Genomic DNA, 24,087 nt, shown 5'->3' with positions numbered 1-24,087 from the left:
TGTTGGTATTAAGGGGGCAAAACCCATACTCCATGCCCCAGTGAGCTTAGACCCTGACACATGAATATCGAGTGTCCCTACCTCCACCCTGTCCCACCCACGGTCACTACGGCTGTCGTCTGCTGTGACAGAGTGGACAGGTCTTTGTCTCTGTGTAGCAAGGGAGGTGATGAGATCAGGCTACTGTGTCAGCAATCCTTCATGGATGGTCTGTGTCAGTACCCTCCAGGTTATCTCTGGCATTAACAAGCCAAAAGTAAATACAATTAATTATCCTAAAAATAAGCTAGGATCTCCTCAAAAGGTACGTTGTTCAATGCCTGCAGTCTTTGGAGATTGTCCCTTTATTCCCATTAGAAGTATCACCCTTGGGCGTAGTCAGTAAAGTTCTTGCCATGGCCTGACTTCCAGAACATGGGTGTTTGCTGGCTTATTTACCAATCGTGGTAGTGCACACCCAGTACTGAGGATGCAGAAACAGGCAGATCCCTGAGGCTACCTGGACAGCCAACCCCGCTGAGTCAGCAAACTCCAGGTTCTGTGAGAAGCCCAGTCTCAAAAAAATCACTGTAGAGAGCAACTGAAGAAGTCACGTGAGACTGACCTCTGCCCCGTGCACATAAGAGATCGCCGACTCCCATCAGGATTCAGGTTGTGCCTATTAAAGAAGCAGTTATATGACTTTCCCTCCCTGAGAGCTGCATCCTGAACCCACAAACCTGACTTGTTCTGCATCCAAGTGCCCACTGCTCCCCCATTAGCTTGGGTGCTCTGCACAAGCACTCGGGACTACAGGATGTGCTGACGGCTGTGCGGCAACGCTCAGAGCAGCACCTAGTTCCGATCCCTCATAGCTGTTTCTCCATTCCCCAGAGCATATGCCTGGGGCTGCTGGCCCCTTTAAAAACATCACTTTACCAGGCCCACAAGATGGCTCCAACTGTGTGCTAACCACCCAACCAGCCCGCAGTGCTCTCTGTACCTTCATCTCTTAGCCTGTTCCACCCCCAAGTCCCTTTCCACCAGCCTCCACCATCGCTCGACGTGACAGTCCTCCAAGCTCATGGCATGGCCTTGAAAGGATAGATAATTACTCTGATCATCCTTCACTGGCCAGTGGCCATGTCTAGGGATTCTTGCTAACATTCCCGAATCTTAGAACACCTCAGTGTGAAGACCTAAAGGACTCCTCAATTTTTAACTGTCAGACTTAGAGTCAGTCTGAACTCACCGTATGTGTGGGACCCAGGACAAGGTGTCAGATCTCAAGACAAGAGGTCTGAGGCTCCACCACACCCAAAAGCATGCCTGCTTTCATTTTTGTGACAAAACACCTGAGGAAAATACCTTAAAAGAGGAAGTTTGCCGTGGCTCACTCTTTCAGAAGTTTCAGCCTTAGTCTGGCAGCTCTGCTGCCCGGGTGGAATACTGGAAGCAGAGACAGAGAAGGCTGCACACCTCATAAACAATGAGATATGAGGAGATGGGATGGAAATGGGACATGAGCTGAGCAGAGACACACAGAGGTGAGTCTGTCCCTCTGCAGTGCTACAACATCCTTAGCTCCCTCGGTCAGCCTACTAACTGAACACGGGGAGGAGCCTGGTACTGTTCCAAAGCTTCTTCAAGACCACAGACTACGACAAAGTGCTGAGCTTTGAAAGAGGGGGGCACTAGAAAACACAAGACACCAGGTGGGAATGGCGGCGGCCACAAGCAGACAAGGCATCTGGGTCCAAGACCATCACTCCTCACTCACCCTGTCCCACAGCCACATTCCTCTGCCTCCTACCCAGCCACATCTGTCAGCCTCAGAAACCTCTTCCTTAGTTAAATGGGAGGGATCAGTGACCACAGCCTCAGAAGGGACAGTGATCCAAACCACTCCCATTCACGGTGGGGTCCTCCAAGGCTGAGCAACCTTGGTCTTACTAAGCATGAGGTCACCTTTCCTCTCCCAGGAGTCTCGGGGTTATTCGAGTTCATGGCTGAATTCACTCCAGGGCCAGTCTCTAAGAAAGGCCCCATAAGGCCCAGCTCTATCTCTTGTGAGTCAGAGACCCATGAAAGGCCAATCATTTGAAGAAGGCCACAGAGTTGACCATAAAGGCAGGAGTACACACAGGCCACTCTTGTCCCTAAGATCTCAGTTCATTGGAAGAGGAAAACGTGGGAGCCAAAACAGTGATGAGAAAACATGGGAAAGTAGAGAGGTGAGTGGAATAGCCACAGCCTGGACAGACACCCACATTGACGTCTGCCCTCCAGGAAAGGCCTTGTACAACCAGGCAGGACCAGGCAATGCCACCCATTTAGGCACATTCATTTAAGTCACCCAGTCTCATTGTGTTCAGGCCTCCAGTAGGCTCCAATATCCTTCCTTATTCTGAAACCATGTATGCCAGGCCTGACGTGAGCCTGTGTCATGATACAGACAAGTGGCGTTTCTTTGGTGCAGTAGGCACTAGCCAAGTCTCTTCCTGAGTCCGGTCCTTACCGACAAATAAGATTGGTTAGGGCTGGGCACCCAGCTCAGCAATAGCGCCCTTGTCTAGCATACCCATGGCCCCAGGCTTAAGCTCCACTACCCATCCACGGCCGCCCAAATTGTTTTTAATTTAGTAACTATCAAGATTGTTTATTGTCCCTTACAGCCCCTTTCTAGTAGGTTTAAGGCAGGTCTTGCTTTTAAAGATTCTTTCTGTGATTTAATCAGGAGTGTAATGAGTGATTTCTCCCCGGGTCATACAGAACATCAGCCCGGCCCAGCCTGGGCATCACAGAACTGGTGAGGTGTCTCTCGAACCACAGAAATGAGGCTGGTCAGTACCAGGGCGCTGCAGGCTCGGCTGTGCACAATTTCATAATAAGGAAGGAGATTGGAGCCTAGTGGAGGCCTGAAAACAATTTTGAGGTTGGATAATTTAAATTAATGCTCCTAAATGAATCCCAGATTCTTGGTGCTATAAATTTTCCATTCCTCCAACCATGCAATTGCAGCTGTCATCTGAGAGCCTACAGGGTTCTGGAGAGCTGTCTGCCGTTGGTCTCGGTTTAGGAGGAAGCCGGGATCACAGTGAGCCTCACCTGAGAACAGCTGGACGTCCAGTTACCTAGTCAAAATTAGGAGGCACCCCCAAAGCTTTGCCTAACCCCAGAATGTCACTTTGAGAGCCTGCTGTAGCCCCCAGATGCCTAATGCTATGGCCTCTTCTTTGTAATAAAACATTTTCTTTAGGATTGTCTTTCTGAAATTATATAATTTTGGGTTGTCAGTGATCCAGCAAAAGCTCAAAATAATTAATCCAAACAGGGTGCTCAGTGTAGACTCCCCATGTGGGCAGGGGCCCAGTGTAGACTCCCCATGTAGGCAGGGGCCCAGTGTAGACTCCCCATGTGGGCAGGGACCCAGTGTAGACTCCCCATGTGGGCAGGGACCCAGGGGCCTCCAGCCTTATCATTCCACCAACCCCTGGGGTGGTCCTTATCCCAAGAATGGAAGGAGAGGTCACACTCCTCGTTTTGACTTTATGGTTGAGGTGGTGGTGGTGGTGGTGGTGGTGGTGGTGGTGGTGGTGGTGGTGGTGGTGGTGGTGGTGGTGGTGTTTGGTTTTGGTTTTGTTTCTTTTCCTGCTCCTCACTTTTAAGACACAAGCTAGACTTGCACATTTCACTTCTGCTCCATCCACATTGCTGCAAAGGAGGCCAAAGGCAGGCTGGGAAACATGGTCATGTGCCCAGGGCAACTCAGTCTCCACTGTTGTAGAGAAAAAGGGGAAGAAACAGTAAACAGTTGACCAGCTCTGTCCCTGTAATCTTTTGTGTCCATGGAAAGATCAGACCTATAAAGAAACCACCATCAGCCCCGTGGACCAGTTCAGAGACTTCATGACTGAAGCACAGAGGATCGTGAGGGGCAGGCATGGGGGGACAGGCAGGTCTTGATGAAGGTGCCCAGGGCTCTGCTCCAGGAAAAGTGTCTGATGGGCACTAAAAGAAAGAAAGGTGGCGTGAAATGCTGGGAGAGCAGTGAGACAGCTGGGAAATACTGGGACAAAAAGAAATCTCAGGTGGATGACTCAGGGTGGCCGTGCTGCTCCTCCATTCCAATATAAAAGAAAGATGGCAGATTCACACTGCCCTGGGTTTATTGCCCCTGGGTGTCCTTCTCACACAGAGACCTGAACACATTATTTTAGGCATCTGGAGCCATCTCTGTGCTTCAAGTCAGGATAGTAGCATTTACCAACGGTCAGAGACACGGCATGAGAGATGGGTGCCAAGCAGTGAGGGCCTGGACCAGTGTCAGGACTCAGTAGATGGGAGGTTCTATGAGACTATATACCTCATAACAAACGACCAGCCCCTTATGGAGCCACACAAGTGTGTGTGTGTGTGTGTGTGTGTGTGTGTGTGTGTGTGTGTGTGTGTGTATGTGTGTGTGTGTGTGCGTGTGTGTGAAGTGCTGAGAGCCTAGCCGGTACCTGAAGGTGCGTGTCTCATCTGACCAGTCCACCATAACAAGATGTCATCCGGGTGGCTTAAACAGCACACACTTATTTCTTCCCTGTTTGGGGGATGGCGGTCCAAAATAGAATGCTGACATGTTTGGAGGCTGGTGAGGGCTTCCTTTCAGGCTGTGAGTGCACATGGTCCTTCCTTGGTGCTCACGAGTGGAGAAAAAATAGGTTTTCTGGTACCTTTGCTTATCAGGGCACTGAATCCATCCTTGGTGACCTCATGGAATGCTAACTCCCAGCACCATCTCCAAACGCCAGCCTGTTAGGGGCTTTGTCATTGTGCGCATCTGAGGGGAACAGAGTCTATATGGAAGCTGCTCACTGGCAGCTGCATGGAAATCACAGACCAAAGTGGGTTTCTAAAGAGTCAGTATTGTCTCTACTTTAGGGGAACACACTTTAAGTACCTACAGGCATAGAGAAAGAAAGTTATCCTAAAGATGGCACTCCTTACCCTGTGAGAAGGAGGGGGAGAGGGAAAGGCAGAAGGAGGACGAGGGAGAGGAGGAGATCACTACCCTTCAGATACCTGTGAGACTGCACAGGAGAGCAGAAGCAGATCTGAGCTATGCACTGGATGAATTGTAATTTTACAATTTTACATTTTCATATCCAAGCTAAATACTGCTCTTGGCAAAGCAATCTTAGTCTCTCCTTGGCACTCATTTTTTATACCTCAATGTAAATAGGATAATAAATAGAAATTTGCACCAGTGATGGTCTGAGTAGTTAGAGGCCCTCACCTGGATCCTGGAGGAGGACGGGAGAAATGTCCGAAACAGAGAAGGACAGACGACGAGAGAGGGAAGACTGAGCGAAGACCATTTCCCACCGCTCAGACTTCCCCACGGCACCCTGTGCCACAGGCTGTCCTGTCGTGTCGTGAAGAAGTGTGCTAAAGCAGTGGTGTTGCTGGGACCTCTCCAAAACAACAATTAAAGCCAGGCTCGTTGGCAAAGTGACCTCTGTGCAACTTGGCAGGACCTGTGGAGTTCACAGTGAACTCCATGTCTCCAATGAAGGGACCGGGGCCAGTGCCAGCCGATAGGTTTTACAAGAGCGAACTTAAGCGGTGCTTAGGGCGCACCATGCTGGGTTCCCATTCCTTACAAGCTCCTTCCTCCAACAAATGTCGCCAACCTATCCCTTCTCCAAAACATTGCCCTCGCATCTGTCCGAGTTCTTGTCTTCCTGCCACGGAAGGTCTGAAGTTTTAGACCCAATTCCTGTTTAGTAAGTCTCACGTTTGTCTCTTGATCCCAACTCTTTGATGTCCTCTATTTGATCACACTCGGACACGCTCTCAGATAAGCACTCATGCATTTTGTGTTCCTTCCTCCTCTCCCTCTCTCTTTTCCTCTCTCTCTCTCCCTCCCTCCCCTCCTCCTCCTCTTCCTCCTCTCCCTCTCCTCCCTCTCTCTTTTCCACTCCCCCCCTCTCTCTCTCCCTCCCTCCTTCCCCTCCTCCTCCTCTTCCTCCTCTCTCTCCGTCTCCCTCTCTCTTTTCCACTCCCCCCTCTCTCCTCTCTCTCTCTCCCTCTCCCTCTCTGTTTTCCTCTCCCTCTCCCTCTCTCTCCTCTCACTCACTCTCATGCTCCCTGAAGTGGACTATCCCAGAGTCAAAGCCCAGGGTGATAAAACCAGGAGACAGAAACTTCCAGGCCTTTAGAGTCAGACTCGAGGCCAGCATATCACTTCCACCGCACGCAGTTACTCAAGATTGCTAAGGCCTCAGGATTTGAGGAACAGAGATGCAGGTGGCATCAGCCTTGAGGGGGTGGCAAGATGTAGGAAGAAAAAGCTGAGGGTAGCATCCTCTCAGACAAACTGTTACCACAAAGAGTGAAAAGGATTCTCTGCCCAGTTGGCTCTAAGGGTGGCCCCTCCCTGCTGCTCTTGGGTGGCCTAGTGATTGGAGCAATGGAGTTAAATTGGAGCAAGCATAATTGTGTAAAATGTTAAGGGGGAAAGTTACTGAGCCTGTACCACCCTCAGGCTTCGAGAGACCAAGCTGACAGAGTGGAGAGACTTTGACAACAGGGACTCATTTGCAGCACCCTTCAAGTAGAGCGTTTGCATAATTTTTCTTTTAATTTATCAAAACTGACTATAGCATAAACCACACAAAAAAATTGGAAAAAAAATTTTTATATGCCACATTTTTTCACCATGACACACACACACATGCACACATACATGCACTAGTGCACACAGCTGAAAGTCAGTTATGATGGACTCTTCTCTGTAGAAAATTCTTACAGGTTTTTAAACACTCACAGATGACCATCGGGCCTATAAGGAAATCGCCTGTGGTTAGCAGGCGTCTAGAAAGTGGTGGTAATGGAACACCAGAGAAAACCTGTGTGCTTTACAAATCCCAGAGCCTCGAAGTCCTCCATTGCTGGCTAAAGAAAAAGCTAACACTGCTGAGGACAAACTCAGGGACGAATATACGACTAACTCACAGAGAGCGACACAAAGGACTGGTTAGCATAAGAGCAAACCAGAGAGAACAAAGCAAGACCGGCAGAACTGAGACAGGGCTTTGAGTGAGTTCTTTGGAAATGTGGGCCTCACTGGCAAATCTGTACATGGAAACAGTCGGTGTGCAACCGACTCATATGAAGAGAAAGGGCTCTCCAGTCTCTTACCATAGAGTTCCGGTGCAGACAACAACACTGTCCAAATGCTTTCAAACCTTTGATGGAATGGATGATGCTCTGGGAGATGATGGAGTATTACACTGACTAAGAAAAGGCACAGAAGGGCTGCAATGAGGGCTGGGTGGTTAGAGCACATACTGCTCTTGCAGAGGACTTGGGTTTAATTCTCACACCCACATCAAATATCAACCGAGCACCTGTAACCCCAGTTACAGGAGATCCAGTGCCACTGGCCCCCATAGGCACCTGCATTCACATACTGTCTTAGGTAGGGTTTCCATTGCTGCAAAGAGACACCATGACCAGGACAACTCTTATAAAGGACAACATTTAAGTGGGACTTGGCATACAGTTCAGAGGTTTATTCTGTTATTGTCTTATGGGAAACATGGCAACCAACAGACAGGAGGAGGGGCTTGAGAGTCCTGCATCTTGATCCACAGGAAGCAGGGCAAAAAGAAAATGAGACACTAGGCCTTGCCTGAGCTTCTGAAACCTCGTGACACACCTCCTCCGATAGAACTACATTAATCCAACAAGGCCACACCTCCGAGAATGCCACGCCCTGTGGACCAAGCTTTAAACACAGTAGTCTGTGGGGACCACAGCCACTCAGACAGTCAGACATGCGCAAACTCACACAGACACATGCGAATACACATAACTAAAATAGTCTGTTTTAAAGGCTTACCAAGCCAAATTAAAAAAAAAATTAGTATAAAAGGACTGTCAAAAAAAGCCTACAAGTTTTTGTAAGAGAGTTCTCTTATTATTTCCATAATCAAGTAAATCTTCAGCTATCTCAGAGTGAAGAGGTAAAAGTCATCCAAATTTGTTTTGTGAAAGTGGCTTTAATGACAAAGTAGCACACTACAGAAGGAAAGTGTGCATTTTTATCTGGTAAATCAGGAGCAACAAAGCTAAGTTGAGGTGGGGGTTTTGGGGAGCCGGGGTGTCAGTCCGTTAAGTGCTCTCTATGCAAGCATGAGGACCTGAGTTCAGTCAGCAGAGAGAACATAGAAAAGCAGGAACATCTATGTGTGGCTGTGGCCTGGTGTGACACAGTAAAACAAGTGCGTCCTTGGGTTCACCAGCTGGCCAGCCTACTCAGCAAATTCCAGGGCAGTAAGAGACTGTCTCAAAAACTAACTAACTAGCTAAATAAATGAATGAATGAATAAATAAATAAATAAATAAATAAATAAATAAATAAATGGGAGGGGATGGCACCTGCGGAGCAGTACCTAAGTTTGACCACTAGACTACACACACACACATACACACATACATACACACATACATACACACACACATACACACACACACATACACACACACATACACACACACATACACACACATACACACACATACACACACATACACACACACATACACACATACACACATACACACACATACACACACACATACACACACACATACACACACATACACACACACATACACACATACACACATACACACACATACACACACATACACACATACACACACATACACACATACACACACACACACATACACACACACACCAAAGATATGATTCTGAAACTTTTAGTTTATCTCGAAATATGTAGATAGTTTTTATTAGAAAAAAATTATAAAGTATATCATATTAGTAGATCAAAATAGAAAAAAAACAAGATCTTGAGTGATCTCAAAAATATTCTATTCAGTTTTTAAATGTTACTTTTTAAAATCACCAATTGAATAGAAAATTATTTAATGTGACTAAAAGTATGTTTATCTTGATTTATATCGAATTTACTTTTAAATTTTTGGACTCAGCAAACTGGGACTTAAAAGATCTTTTTATAACCTCGCAGCAGCTGTGGTTGCCTGCGTGTGATCAGGCCGGCCAGCATCCTAGCACAGTTATAAAGGAGACCTCAGCCTACACCCCAGCTTGGCACTACTGGTGTAGATGGCTCCGCTGGGCAAAGAGTTGCTTTTCTTCAACTTTGCTAGGATGGCCAGGCTCCAGTAGATGACCCAATGCCCTGCACGTGTGGGCACCACTAACTGGACTTGATGGGTTATTTAAAATATTTACGGGAACAGCCCAGTAGAGAAGTGAGCAGAGGCAGTGAGCAGGCCAGTCACTAAGGATGTGGACAGGAACCTAACCTCACTTGTATTGAAACAATCACCACAGAAACGATTTCATCCCCTCTGACCATTACGCTGGAAAACTTCCCCTCGTGAAGCTGCAATTGAAATCATCATAAACTGGTATGGAGACAAAAGGTTGTTATCCATTTGTCTAGAAGAAAAGTTGATAATATGATCAAAAGCTGTGCTAAGGTGCATTGACTAACTCAGCCACTCTGCCTTGAATGACTGATGGGTAAATGAAAGCAGTCCTATCATTTATAGTCTAGCTGGATTCCTACTGCCTTACAGTAAGGAATTTAGTAACTACATCTCATGCTTCTGTGAAGGTTAAAAACATGAAGCAAGTGCAGGACCTGCAGAAAGTCAGTTAGAAATCCTAGCATGGGGGTGGAGCTCCAGGGCCACACCCACAGCTGAGGAACTATTGGATTCCAAGGAAGGGAGACCCACCCTTTCGTAGAGGTGACCATTGCTCGTACACCCGAGGATAACCCACAGCCATATGCATATGGGCAGCTCTAATGGGACTCAGTGGATGACAGAGGCACCTAAAACAAGAAAGGAGAGACATTGTGAAGAGAGACAAGGAGGAGTGGAGGAAGGGAGTAGGGGGCAGAGAGAGTAGGGTTAATGATAGACACCTATGAAAGTTTCAATAATAAAACGAGAAAATAGCAGGGAAGTGATGAGCCGGGCAGGGTTCAGTGGCAGAACCTTTGCCAGGCAAGTACGAGGTCCTGGGTTCAAGAGTCAGAAGAAAGGGAGGGGCACCCGCGGCATGGTATTTGAGTTTTACATGGCCAGATTCGACTGTTGTAAATCCAAGCACTGCGTGGGTGTCTGCAATTTCCAAAAAGGAAAAGCACAGAGGTAATACCTTTCTTCTTCCTTCCTCTTTTCTCCTCTTCCCTTATGCAGTTTCCAAGTTTTCAACAAATATAGAACTTTGCAATCAGATGAAAGGGAGATGTATATTAAATAAATCATATCTCGGTGGTAATTACTGACAAATCCTGTGTCCAGCTAAAGATAGGCCATTTTGTTTCCACCCTTCCCTTCGCTTCTCCAGCTCCCTCACGTTGCCAAGTATTTCCTCCACACTCTCATCTTAACCCTAGCTTTGGCATCGAAAGACATGACTAGAGGGAGCACGCCAGCTTGTGTGTCAGCAGAATGAATCAAATAACCAAGAGAGTTGACCTTGGATCCCTTTCCCCGGACAGCACATAAAAAGCAGGCTAGGAGAGGAAATGTATCACAGACACGCCGAGCCCGAGGTGGAGGGAGGGAGCTGGACGAACGCCTGCTTCACCCTCACCACACGCTTTCTCTTGCCCTGGGCTCACGCAATACCTGTTTATCTCTGTCTCGGAACTGGGCCTAGGATGCGAGTGTTGTCACAAGAAAAGCCAGAGAGTGGTGTCTTCTTTTGAAAAGATGGCTCAACATTAAAGTGTAGGGTTCAAAGACAGGAGAGAAAGTGAGGTAGGCAGAGAGGTTCATAGGAGCCAGCCAAGAGCTTGCGCTGAGAGCTTGGATATCCTGTAGGTGGGAGACACTAAAAGGCAAAAAGCAGAACACTGAATGTGTGTGTACACTTACTACAAGTACACTTTATATACTCCTACATATGACATATGCATGGAGACTTTATATGGTAACAAGTATGTTAAGGGAAAGATGGGGCCAGGAAATCTTTCTACTATTTGACCCCAGTTTTAGATGTGCAGTAGTGAGAACAGGGAGAACCCAAGGGCTTTAAATGTCATCTTCTGCTTCTCTCTGACACACAGAAGATGGCGCCTCCCCACCCAGTTTTCACTTCCAGGGTTGGTTCTGCCTGCCTGCCTGCCCCTACTTGGACGCTCTGATTCCCAGGAGAGAGAATCCTACTGACCCAGTCTCTGGTCCAATCAATGCTGGCACCACCACAGATCACAACGATGGCTGCTCAGCTCCATCTGTTTTGAGTCATCATTGACTCTGTCTCTACCTCTAGACTGGATCCTCTTGAGGGCAAGGCCTTTGGTACTGGCTGAAGCCCCTAGTGATTGACAGATGATGCAACTGCTGGGGAAAGGATGCAGTGACTCAGAGTGGACAGAGGCATACGTGGGAAGGTGCTGCTCTGAAGTCCCTGTCCTAACGCAGAACTAGAGCGCCAACTTCTGTCGGTTACATCAGTGGACAGCAGCGAGCCAATGAATTTTATGGTCTAGCCTGAGAACCAGACATTCTTTCCAAGATCGATTTTCCCAATCACCATCCCAAAAAGCCAACTCCAGGCAAACTTTGGAAGATTAATCCTATTGTAACTTGAGAGATACCTGCAGCCCTCCCAGCAAGACAGTGCCTAGTGTGAAAACTAGGTCAGAGGAAAAGGTATTGGTAGGGAAAACTTGGCTTGTGGGTTACACATTTTCCACGATCACTTTAGTATTCTCTCTGTGAAATCCTTGAATGACCTCTGTTTATAGGAAAGTATTTGCTTTAACTCGTGGGGCCATGGCATATGTTTGACCGTCTCTGCCGAGCGTGCCTGATACCCAGATGTTTCCTAGCACTCAGCACACATGAGCTCACCCCTGGCACAGTCTTTGCACACAATCACCCCACAGCCTTTCTCGAATCTCCCCAGCATCCCACAGGCTCAAACTCAGAAATTCAGGGGCCGGCTTGCATCCTCACCAGGGTAACCTAAGAACAAAAGGTGAAGCTTCCGATGCTGAAACTTTCCAGTTTACTGGTGTTTCAGGGACCTAACGAACAGCTGGAAGATACGCAATGCAAGGGATCGGAGCTGGCCAAACTAAGCAACATGAAAAGATGTGCAAACTGGCTGCCCAAAGGAATGCAATTAAACTGCAGGCGAAGGGTTCCACAGCCACCCAGATCTGATGGGATCGGAGCTCGGGGCTGAAGGCCCCTGGACACATCGAGCCAGCACAGAACATGAAGGTAGTGAAGGCCTCAGAGATGGTAACTTGCTCCAGGTTTCACAGCAAGAGTGTGTTAGGGAAGAAACAAAGCAAGAGCCCTGCCCCACCCCATCCCCGGCAGAGCACAGTCCCACACTGCCAATCCCCTGTCCCCAGACTCTCTGCAGCTCGAGGAAAAAGTGGTCAACAAGACCTCGAATCCCAACCTTGCCGTGATTAGGCAAAGGGATTTGTTAGGGGGACGATTTCCTTTTTAAAAAGGTCAATTAAGGCCTGTGCTCCATCCCCTGCATGACATAAACACTCAGTGTGGCTGTGCGTGCTGGTTAACTCTTGGAAATAGAAACGAGGTCATCCTTAGCCACATAGCAAGATCAAGGACAGCCTGAGCTGCAGGAAACCCTGCTGAGAGCGTCGGGGGGGGGGGGGGGGCGCCGGGGGGGGGGGGTGAGACCAAAGAGAACACATAGCATCCTCAACACATCGCCCCAAGAACTTGGAAGCATCCATAGAGCCCATGATAAGGTGACCTAATGATGTCTACTTCTGAAAAGCTAAATTTATGAGGACTATGTGAGCTTTTAAAGAATCTCCCACTCTGAGACGCACAACTATACAAGGATTATCTGTTAAGTGTCCATTAGACCTTGAGATCTTAGCAGGAGCCCTGGCCTCAAGGAGAGGCCCTATGGCTGCCTGGGAGATACTTGAAAAGAGAACCACATACTATGCTATTTGTGCCATTGAAAAGGACCAAAGAGAGCTTGATGGGACAGTCCCCATGTCCTGCAGGTAGAGCAAAGAGCACAGCATAGGACCTCGTGTCACCACAGGCTACAGATTTTATTGTAAAGTGAGTCACCAAAGAACTTTGCACTAGAGCATGAACTCAGCAGGCAGGCTTACATTCTGGAACAATCTCTCACGTCTGTCAATGGCTTGTGCCAAGTGCTACACTTTGTAATGCTAGCTGTTGGTCCTCCAGGGGTATTCTTGCACTTATGGTTCATATCCAGGATAATAGTAAAGAGAATACATTCCTGAGCCACGCAGAGCCAAGCTTCCTTCCCACCCTACCTATCGCTGACTGTGTGGTTCAAAACAAATTACTTAAATAGGCCTGAGCCCGCCCTTTCATTCTCTACAGTGGAGGCGATGATATCTAGATCACAGGGTTTTGAAGTGCTTATGAATGCTTCACAGATGAAGGTAGTGTGTGTCTGTGTGTGTGTGTGTGTGTGTGTGTGTGTGTGCAAGCATGTGCATGCATGAGGATTTCTGATAACCTTCCCCATGTATTACGACATAGTGTTACATTTTCCTCTTAGCCTTCTGTGTGTGTTACTAAGAATCGAACCTGGGATCTCATGCACACTAGGCAAATGCTGTAAAACGCAGAATATCCCTGGATGCTATTAAAATATTCTACCAAAGGGGAGAAAGAGGTGGCTCGGTGGTTAAAAGCACTGGGTCCTCTGCAGAAATTCAACTCTCAGGGCTCACAACCATCTGTAACCTCAGGTCTAGGAGATCTGATGACTTCTTCTAACTTCTAGGCACACACATGCTACACAGACATATGTGCAGGTAAAACAGGCATGCATAGGAATAAGCTTAAAAAGTAAAATAAAATTCTATCAGAGCATGTCTAGAAAAAAAATGGCATTCCTATTTTGTTAATGAAGAAGGCAAGGTAAACTAAGGTCAAAGCCAGCCTTCTATGTGACTCAAACCACCCAGAAACAGTGCTGCAGAGAATTAAACAGAGTTGCAAGGGGCCAGTACCATGAGAGAAAGCTCTGGTCGCCATAGCAACATTTTTAACCAAACACTGGAGATCTGCTGGCGTGTACACCACCAAAGACATCTGGCCTTTCTATTATCCCCTCATGAGCAAAATATAAGAGTGAAAATGGGAATAAAATGCCCTGTAAACTAATCTTTAGGCCAATTACACACTCCGGTGTCTCATGTTTATGCTGGCACTTCTGGCCCAGGGTTTTAGAACACTCTGGAGCCATGCCTCTCTTTTGAAGAGCAAGTCTTACAGTAAATTGCCCCAGGGTGCATTTCTGTTGCGTCTGCACCTTTTCTCAGCAAGATAAGTGCAAGTGCATCATCTGTCAGCTGCATGTGCAAAGCACTGTGGGAGGTCCCGTAAGAACTAAGTGACAACAGTCATGTTGCAACAACAAGGCATGAGGGGCACCCAGGCTGTTTCCATCGCTCCCCATGGTTCACTGCAGGAAGGGCTCTGAGGCTGCTTCTATCACCTCCTGGGCTTCATTTATTCCATTTACCAATTTCATTATGGAAGCCAGACGTGCAACTCACTCAGCACCAAAGCTGGAGTCAGACCTGGTGCTCCCTCCAGCTGCATTCCACAAGCAAGGCCATGTCTGCCTCCCTGGTCTGTTTTCCCATCAGCAGAGGGCAGCTCTAAATTCAGCTGTTTCCCAAACACCGTTCCTCCCCACGGTCAAGGAGAGGAAGGACTGTCACAGCGCCTGTATGTAGCCAGTGTCCTCAAGATCCCAAGGCCACAGCAGAGATTTAGACTCCTAGTGTGGGCTCTGAGCAGAAACTGGTGGAGAACCAGGAGCTTGTGAGCCAGTGGACAGAAGAACGGCCAGTGAAGGCAGTGCGCCCCGTTTCATATGGTGAGCATGTGGCCTTCTGGACTAATGTCCAGAGCAACTCGGAACCCACCTCAGCTCCAGCAGCGCAGAATCTCCCTTCATCTTTAAGGAGCCAAGGTCCCCGAAGCTCTTGGTGAACACTGGGTGTCCGGGAAAGAAAACAGAGTAGGTAGCTCAGAAAAGCCCGGTTCTGAGTTGTCAGTGTGGGACTTTACCACAGACAGCCATAACATCATGAGGGGAAGACCCCGACATAGTGTCACCAGAAAACTGTCACCAGGGCAGTTTCACTCAGCTATAAAAGAGCCGCCTGGTCAGGGAAACTAAGTGTTTACCCCTAAAGTTGGCCAGAGCCTGGAGCTCTGGGTGGGAAGATGAGAGGGCAATTGTCGAGGTTAGTGGAGCCCCAGTAGAGACCCGGTAAAGCTTAGCTCTGTAAAGCACATCACCTTGTGACACCCACACCAAGGACCCAGGTGCTGGCACCTGAGGGGCGTTGTAACTCCTAAGCAGGTACAGTCTGGTTGGGTCTGGCCCTTTCTGATCCAGACACTCGATAACATGATGTCTTCGGAAGGGATTTCCAGACCATTGCTAGTGACCTTCAAGTCTCTGCTCTTCCCAAGTGGCTTCGGACAGCTCCGTTCTGTAGAAAAACAAAATGTCTCCTCTGTCATAAAAGACAAAGCATTTATAGATAAAACAACTGCGGTGTGTGGGCTGGGATGAGTGCTGAAAATAACTAGAGAAATACCCAAGGAAGCAAAGGGAGAGTTGAGGCCAGAGTTATGGAGAAGCTGGGTAGGGACGCGGGCCTCTGTGTATGACTCAAAGGATGGGGCACGCAGGAAAGGAAGGGTTCTCCTTGCCTCCTCATATCCCATTCCCCACAAGCCTGCATCTTGCTGATTCAACACAGGACAAGTCTTGGGTCTCTATATCTGCCTGCCTCTCTCTCTCTCTCTCTCTCTCTCTCTCTCTCTCCCCCCCCCCATACACACACACACACACACACACACACACACACACACGCACAGGCACCCACCATGTTTCTGCAGCCTGGCTCTGGCTCTCTCACCCTTCTCTGAGATCTGGTGAGGAGAACTGGGGGTTCCCTAGACATGCCTCCACCAAGGCAAGAATTACAGACCACACATTAGTGTGGAGAGATGGCCAGGCAGTGTCTATCCCAGCAGTAGGGGAATGGAGCAGGAAGAGAAGAGAAGGGCATATCAGAGGTGACCCTACATGGCCTTCCTAGAAGGGAAGATGATTCTGCGACACATGGTACAGACAGCTACAGATGCTTCATGGGTCTGGGAAGCTAAGGGAAGCTGGAAGCACACAGGGGTAGCCTGGAGCACACAGGGGAAGCCTAGAGCACACAGGGGTGGCCTGGAGCACACAGGGGTAGCCTAGAGCACACAGGGGTAGCCTAGAGCACACAGGGGTAGCCTGGAGCACACAGGGGTGACCTGGAGCACACAGGGGTAGCCTAGAGCACACAGGGGTGGCCTGGAGCACACAGGGGTAGCCTAGAGCACACAGGGGTAGCCTAGAGCACACAGGGGTGGCCTGGAGCACACAGGGGTAGCCTAGAGCACACAGGGGTAGCCTAGAGCACACAGGGGTAGCCTGGAACACACAGGGGTAGCCTAGAGCACACAGGGGTAGCCTGGAGCACACAGGGGTAGCCTGGAACACACAGGGGTAGCCTAGAGCACACAGGGGTAGCCTGGAGCACACAGGGGTAGCCTGGAACACACAGGGGTAGCCTAGAGCACACAGGGGTAGCCTGGAACACACAGGGGTAGCCTAGAGCACACAGGGGTAGCCTGGAGCACACAGGGGTGGCCTGGAGCTCATAAGGAAGCATGACGGGAGTTTGCACACCTGGTGACATACATAAGAGATTCTGCCACAGAGCAAGTGTGGAGCCTGCTGCCTGGTAAAAGAAGACAGAGAGGGCACAGTAGGAGGTAGGGCTGCCTCAGGCTGGCTTCAGGCTCTGTACCCTCCAGAGCCTGTTTGTGGAGAGGGCGCAGGGGTCTCTCAGCATTGTCTCATCAAGTCCCTAAGAAGCCACACACGGAAAAAGCCAAATTTAGAGATTTAACTGTTTAGCAATAAAGTGTCTCTGGTGGAATTTCTTACAAGAAGTGTAGAGGGTTGCCTGTGACCAGCCCAAAAGCAGTCTGGGGTACAGGGCCTATTTCTCCCAGGGAAGGGAATGCTGGTCACACCCTACTGGCAAGGCTAAAGTGAATGGGACTCCCTTCATAACGTTATGGTCCAGGTAGCATCAGCTTTCTTCTCTCTCTCTCCACCCAAGACAGGGAGAGACTATAGGGGAAATGGATTGTGACAATTCTGAGACCCAGCCAGCCCAGGAAGGGACATGGATTCAAAGAGACCAGTGACTAATGTGATATGAGGTCACTAAGTCATTAGGTCACTAGGTCATCCACAGCATGTCAGTGTCTCTTGTCCCTCAAGGGCCACCATGCTCAGCACTTGCTCTACCTTAAGACATTGGTTCATGCTCCTCCTCTGATTCTCTTCCAGGGGCGCTGTATCAACTTCACCAGAGTGAAGAACAGTCAACCAGCCAAGTATCCCCTCAACAACTCGTACCACTCCAGCTCCCCGCCTCCCGCTCCCATCTACACACCCCCACCCCCTGCTCCCCACTGCCCTCCCCCAGCCCCCAGTGCCCCCACTCCTCCCATCCCTTCCCCACCCTCCACTCTACCCCCTCCTCCTCAGGCTCCACCCCCTAACAGGGCACCACCCCCCTCCCGACCTCCTCCAAGACCTTCTGTCTAGAACCCAAAGTCCAAGCTCTGGGCTCCCTGAGCAACTCCAGCAGGAGGCTCCTCTGCTGACAGAAAGATCTGCCCAGCCTACGTGGTAAGCGGCGCCTGATGTTTGCGCAATTTAAAAGCAAGTCGTGATGGGCAGAACAAAATGGGAATTTTTTAACTGCCTGAAGACAGACAATGAGACAATGACAGTCCCATTATAGCCTGTGACCCCTCACCTCTAGAGGAAGGTTCCAGAGATGGCCACATTGCCACGATGCTCTCAGCCAGATTATGTCCCATGGAGACGAGGAAGAAAGTGATTTCTGAGAATGGAATGCAGCATTGGATAAGAAACATCCTGGCTGAGACTGAGTGCCATCTCACTGACTTGACTCTTGACCCTTGGACTGGGAACCAGGCTGTCCTTACCCCTGGGTACCATCACCAGCAACTCTGAAAACGTGTGGTGTCCCTAGTGTGCATCAAATAGATATCCAGCTGGGATCTGCAGGTTGCCCTTTGTAAGAACATATACTCTCTTCTCTTTCCCAGACTTCCTGGCTTCCCAGTGAGGAGGGGCAGGGAAAGGCGTTGCCGTGCTTAGAAGTTAGAGAAAATCAGTGCTTAGCACTGATAGGAAATTGTTGATGGGAGCTTCCAGCTCTTACATCTATAAATGGCCGACTTCAGCCAGTCACAGTTCCAAAACCAACAAACCTTGTCATTGTTAAAGGCAAACTGCTAAGGAGTCACATTGACACCAAGGTTGGCTGTGGCATATATCAGAGCTGACCATACAGAACCTTCCCCATGAGATCTCAAGGCCCTCCATCTTCAGCACGCCAGCTAAGAGACAGTAGGCCTGACTTGGTAAGGAAACCATGCCCAGTTGATTTTACTCTGAAACGGGCCATTGTATGTATGGTATATCTCTCCTTGGCTTTTCGACCTGCTCACAAACAGCACCAGTTATGAAACAAGGAGAAATACATCCCTTGTATAACAGAAAAGCTCTGCCTGAATCACCACCCCACTCCTCCACATTTTTCCGAAGCTACTTGATCAGTGAGCTCTTTAACTTTATGTTAACCCTGGATGGACACTGTCACCCAACCATGAAAACAAAGGTCATTGTCAAAGACAGTGTACAGCCCATCCAAAATGATGCTTCCTTCCTCAGTTTTCCACAGGCCCCAGAATTCCTGTCTCAGGCTCTCTAAACTCTTTCGCAGAACAAAAGATATAATAAAGTGAGCAGAAGTTTTTATGCTTTGGGCTATGATCTCCAAAGGCCCTTCAAGAACTCAAGTCAGCCTCATTCTTTCAGCTTGTTTAAAGCAGAGGAATCCAGGTATGGTACACTCCATAGACACCAATCCTTGTTCCCAAAGCAGACATTATTAATCAATCTCAGCCCTAGTTCTCAATTTAGTCCAATTATATTTTCCCACAATATTTCACAACTCTTACGACCTGTCAGTCATCAGTTAGAATTAAGAGAAATAAACATTATTTGTAACCCCTACCTTAGAAAGAAAAGCAGAGGAGAATGGGGGGACGCAAGAGGTATTATCTAGGAAAAATCAACCTGGAAGAATGCCCAAGTCCAAGACCTGTGGTGCTGACACCAAAGTTACACTTTCCCAAGTGTACCCCAGACCTCACCCTTCTCCCGGTGGCTGCCACTTCCTGCTTTTCAGGAGTTATGAAAAAGATCTCCCTCACCCTTACTGTGCCCCCACACTATCCTCTTGTAGAACAAGGCTTGTTCAGTGTAGTCCCTTGTTAAACAGGGGCCAGAATGTCTCCATCACCTGAGGTGACATTGCTAGGCCCCAGAAAACCATTCCAAGGAGAATGGGCTCCCCAGGCTCAAAGCATGCAGACAATGAGCCCATGGTAACTGTTTTGACTGCTGGCAGTACAAAACAGGCCACCCCACACCACGGCAGCACAATTCGTGCAGCCATAAGAAAGTATGAACCAAGATGCTGGCGTTGCTGTTCAACAAGTGTGGGCTCCAGGGAAGGCAGCAGACTCCAAGAGCAGGCTGCCCTGTGCCTTGTGCCTTGTGCAGTGTCCCAAGAGGCCGTGGTGAAGTGTCTGAGGACAAAGGAACGCTGATACATGGTGATTCTGAGAAGATTTTGCAAGGTTTGACCTTAGAATTGACCAAATGTCTTCCCTGGTCATTCAGAATTATGGTTAGAAGTTTCTAGAAACTGTCAAGGTTACTAGCTTTCATAGTAAGTTACTAAGGGCAGGAAGAGCCTTGGCATTGTTTACAAAGTTCTGTGTCACTCCCTGTAAGCAACAGGAGATGGTGGTTGTAATTAGCAAACTGCATGTGTCATTGGTTTGGCCCCCCCGTTGTCCATATGGAGGTTTCTTTTTTTTTTATATAAGCCACACTTTGTTGTATATATTCATATTCCATGCGACAGGTGGAAGCACGTCCTATCAGTGTGAATAAAAAGAACAGTTGTAGTAAATTATTAAAGCCAGTGATATTTCATGGCGGGTTACCCTACCAAGCTGTGCTTGTTGATCTCCCATGACCATACTGCCTTCCCAATGTACAAATAGTTACTGAGTGACGACACCCTCCTTTACACAATGCCAATGGCCGCCTCGCTGAGAACTGCAGTCCTTCTGCTGGCACAGCCAGCTCGAAAACAGGGTCCTGCCCGGAGCTTGGCACACACTTTTTGTCTCTCCCCAGCATCAGGGACAAAGCTACCATAAACAAGTGGATAAGTCTTGGCTCTCCAGCCTAGGACAGGGGTCCCCAAGGAGGAGCAGAAACAACCCTCACCTGCACACACCTGTACACAATGCGATGGTGGGAAATCCATCAAAGAGCAATTGTGAGATAGGGACCCAACAGTTCAGGAGCAAAAGGGATTCATGCTGTGTAAAGTGGGTGGAATTTGTTTGCAAGCTACGCAAAGCCTGTCCGTACTCACTGGGAGGATGGAAAGGTTTTTTTTTTTTAGTTATCCGAGCTCAGCTGAGTTATCACGCTTGGAGAACCAATTTAAAAGAATTAGAATATGATTTCTGAGTACACGTAACATTAGATTCTTCTCTTTTCCTATCGTAACTTAGTTATGGATGCTCAGTGTCTCGAGTTATTCTTATAACAGACTTGTCATCATCATACCGCGCTGTGGGAGACCGGGCTGAATCTGTGCAATGGTATACCCTGGAAGTCGCTTTTTAAAAATAATAAATAAAACAAATACCTAAAACTCAGTGCTTTTGACTTGTTATTTCTATGCTTATAAAAACAAAGTGTACATGTTTCAAGTACTTACCAAAAATCCTAAAAGCAAACCTAGCAGGCCAGTGAGGTGGCTCAGCAGGTGAGGGTTCCTGCTGCCAAGGCTGCTGGCCTGAGCTCAGTCCCTAGGACCCACACGGTAGGAGAGAAGCCTCTCCTGAAAGTCGCCCTCCTGCCTCCCTGTGCACACTAGAGAGCACAGGCATCCACATACATGCACACAGAAACACAAAATAAACATAAAGCTCTTTAAACAAAATAGCTATCATTCTGTACACTGAAATATATACTGAAATATATATTTTTTCAAATTATTTTCTACCCATTAAAATCTGTACTACCTTCTCTGAGATTTAAAGCGGTCTTCATTTCTAGTAAAATTTTCTAATTTAAATTTGAATTCTTTTGCTTGTTTGTTTTGTTTTTTTTAAAGATTTATTTATTATATATGAGTACACTGTAGCTGTCTTCAGACACACCGGAAGAGGGCATCAGATCCCATTTAGAGATGGTTGTGAGCCACCACGTAGTTGCTGGATTTGAACTCAGGGCCTTTGGAAGAACAGTCAGTGCTGTTAACCGCTGAGCCATCTCTCCAACCCTAAAATTGGATTCTTGGTAAATGAAAAATAAAATCAGAAGAAATGAAAATGTAGACAAAAAATGAACTGGGTGCTAGTTAATGGTTAGCCTGGACTACATAGTCAACTTCTATCTCACGTTAGAAAAAAAATTTACAATTTGAGTCTGAAACACACACACACACACACACACACACACACACACACACACACATTTGAACACCTGGTACTCCAGAGTTTTGAGGGGTTATCAGACCTTTGGTGGGGAGGTGGGACCCAGATGGCAGAGAAGAGTCACTGGGCAGGATTGGGGGTTAAAGCTGGGGGCTCACCATGTGAGAAGTGGTGGCCACCATGGATTCACTTGGCCACACCCTCCTTACCGTGATACCGTTCCCTCTGTGACTGAGACAAGAGAGCCAGCTCTCTCTGAAGCAGCTCCTGCCAGGTACTTGACCTCACAGAGAAAGTAATGAATATAACCAGTGAGGACTGGTTTGGTTGCTGAGGCAGAAGGAATGGGTTCTTCTCCCAGAGCTGCTGACCAAGAACCACTGTGGAGATCCTGGTCTATCACAGAATAGGTCACTGTTTTTGTGGTGTCTCTGTGTGGTCCCAGAGGCTTTCCCTCCTAAACCTCCCAGTGCAGCTGTTTGCATTTAGGGAGACAGTCTCTTCCTAGTTCCCTGGTTTAATTCTATAAGACTTCATGAGGACTGGATTCATCTTAAGCAGAGTAGCAAGACCTGTAAACACAGTGGAGCCAACATTTGTTCCAAATTTTCATTAAAATTCACTGTAAGCATATACGCTTGGGGCATGTGCACATTTTTAAGTTGCATCCTTAATACACGATCTGAGATAATTAACAGGAATTTGAAAGGAAAGAAGAAAAGCTGGAATCATCTCTTACTCCTTACACCAAGATTGATTGCAATCATCTGATACTGGGAAAATAGAGCTGGAGGGGTGGTCAGCAGTTACGAGCACCCGCTGCTCTTCCAAAGCGTCGAGTTCAGTTCCCGGCGCCCACGCTAGGAGACCCACAAACACCTGTAACTCCAACTCTAGTGGGAGCCAGCGCCCTCTTCTGGCCTCCGAAAACACTACACTCACATGCTCATATACACCCAAAATATCCACAGGTAAGCATACATAAAGGCAGCAGAATTACTCTTTCTTAAATGGAAAAACGTTTTCTGTATGGAATTAAGGTGTTCACGTTCCACTTGTATGACCAGCGGCTTCCTCCTGAAACCACTTCCGGTTCTCTGAGGAGCGTCACAGTGCACTAAGTTGAATACGCAGAGAAGTCACCAAGACAGTAGGGAGATCGCGGACCAGCTGCTGACTGTGAACTGGAGCTTGGTTCCCTTGGGTGTTTGCCACTAAATCCCATCTTCTATCTTCGGTTAAATCCATCTTAGTTAAGGTGAAACATCATGACCAAAAGTAAGTTGAGGAGGAAAGGGCTTGTTTCACTTACACTTCCACATCAGAGGAAGTCAGGGCAGGAACCTAGAACAGGAACTGGAGCAGAAGCCATACAGAGTGGGGGTGCTTTTTACTGGCTTACTAAACTTTCTTATACTGTCCAGAACCACCTCCCGAGGGATGGCGCTGCACCCTATGTCTGAGCCCTCCCAAGTCAATCATTAATCAAGAAAATGCCCCACAGACTTACCTACAGATATATCTGTGAAAGCATGTTCTCCTTTAAGATTTGCTATAGCTTGGGTCAAAATGATTAAAAAAGAAAAAGTCAGCACATTGTCTTTTGAAGTATTCATGCTCGGGTATAAAAATGAGAATACTATAATATATACATTATAATATAAAATATATATTATATTTCCTGTTGCTCTGATAAAATACCCAGACAAAAACCAAACTAGGAGAGAAGTCTATTATGTGGGGAAGGCATGGTGGCAGGATCGTGAGGCTGGCCCGGACACGTCTACACACAGGAAGTAAACCAGAGGGAACCGGAAGTAGAGCCAGGCTACAAAACCTCAACACTGACCGCCAGCAAAGCAGGAGTTTCTAAAACTCCCCATGTTGAACCAACAGCTAGGGACCAAGTATTTAAACACATGAGCCCATGAGGGCCATTTGTCACTCAAGCCACCACATGTGATACACAGGCAGGGCTGGTGTACACCAAATACTCGAGTTTTATTTTGACTTTGCTTCATCAGCATTGGTACCCCCACAGCTCACGCCAAAGCTAACCACATCTGAGGAGCTTTGTGCTTCCAGCCCGTGTGATCGGACTCCTCTCTTGTTCCCCTCAGCACTGCTGTAGCCACAGGATTAGAGGTGCTGCCTTCTCTGCTTGGTAGGACATGTTATTTTAATATTTGGAACTCAACATTGCGACATCTTTTTTCATTGTTTTCAAGTGCCACTGCGTGGTGTTCTGGTAAAGCAGTGGCAACAGTCCACCGAACGTTGTCAGCCAGTAGAGCAGCTCTTTTGAAAGGTGTCCAATTAACTATGCTGTCAGGGCTTCCAACACAT

General features: G+C 47.8%; 1 protein-coding gene across 1 annotated transcript in view; it reads left to right on the top strand.

Annotated features, from left to right (window-relative positions):
- Positions 1-18,970, top strand: part of Antxr1 (ANTXR cell adhesion molecule 1) — a 187,448-nt gene extending 168,478 nt beyond the window's left edge. The window contains exon 18 of the mRNA NM_001044249.2: positions 17,465-18,970. Coding sequence (NP_001037714.1) covers positions 17,465-17,725 — 261 coding nt within the window. The 3' untranslated portion in view covers positions 17,726-18,970. The remainder of the gene's footprint in view (positions 1-17,464) is intronic.
- Positions 18,971-24,087: the final 5,117 nt, after the last annotated feature.

The sequence above is a fragment of the Rattus norvegicus genome, chromosome 4, assembly GCF_036323735.1.
Source record: "Rattus norvegicus strain BN/NHsdMcwi chromosome 4, GRCr8, whole genome shotgun sequence".
Taxonomy (NCBI): domain Eukaryota; kingdom Metazoa; phylum Chordata; class Mammalia; order Rodentia; family Muridae; genus Rattus; species Rattus norvegicus.
This window is presented reverse-complemented; position numbering and strand designations above follow the sequence as displayed.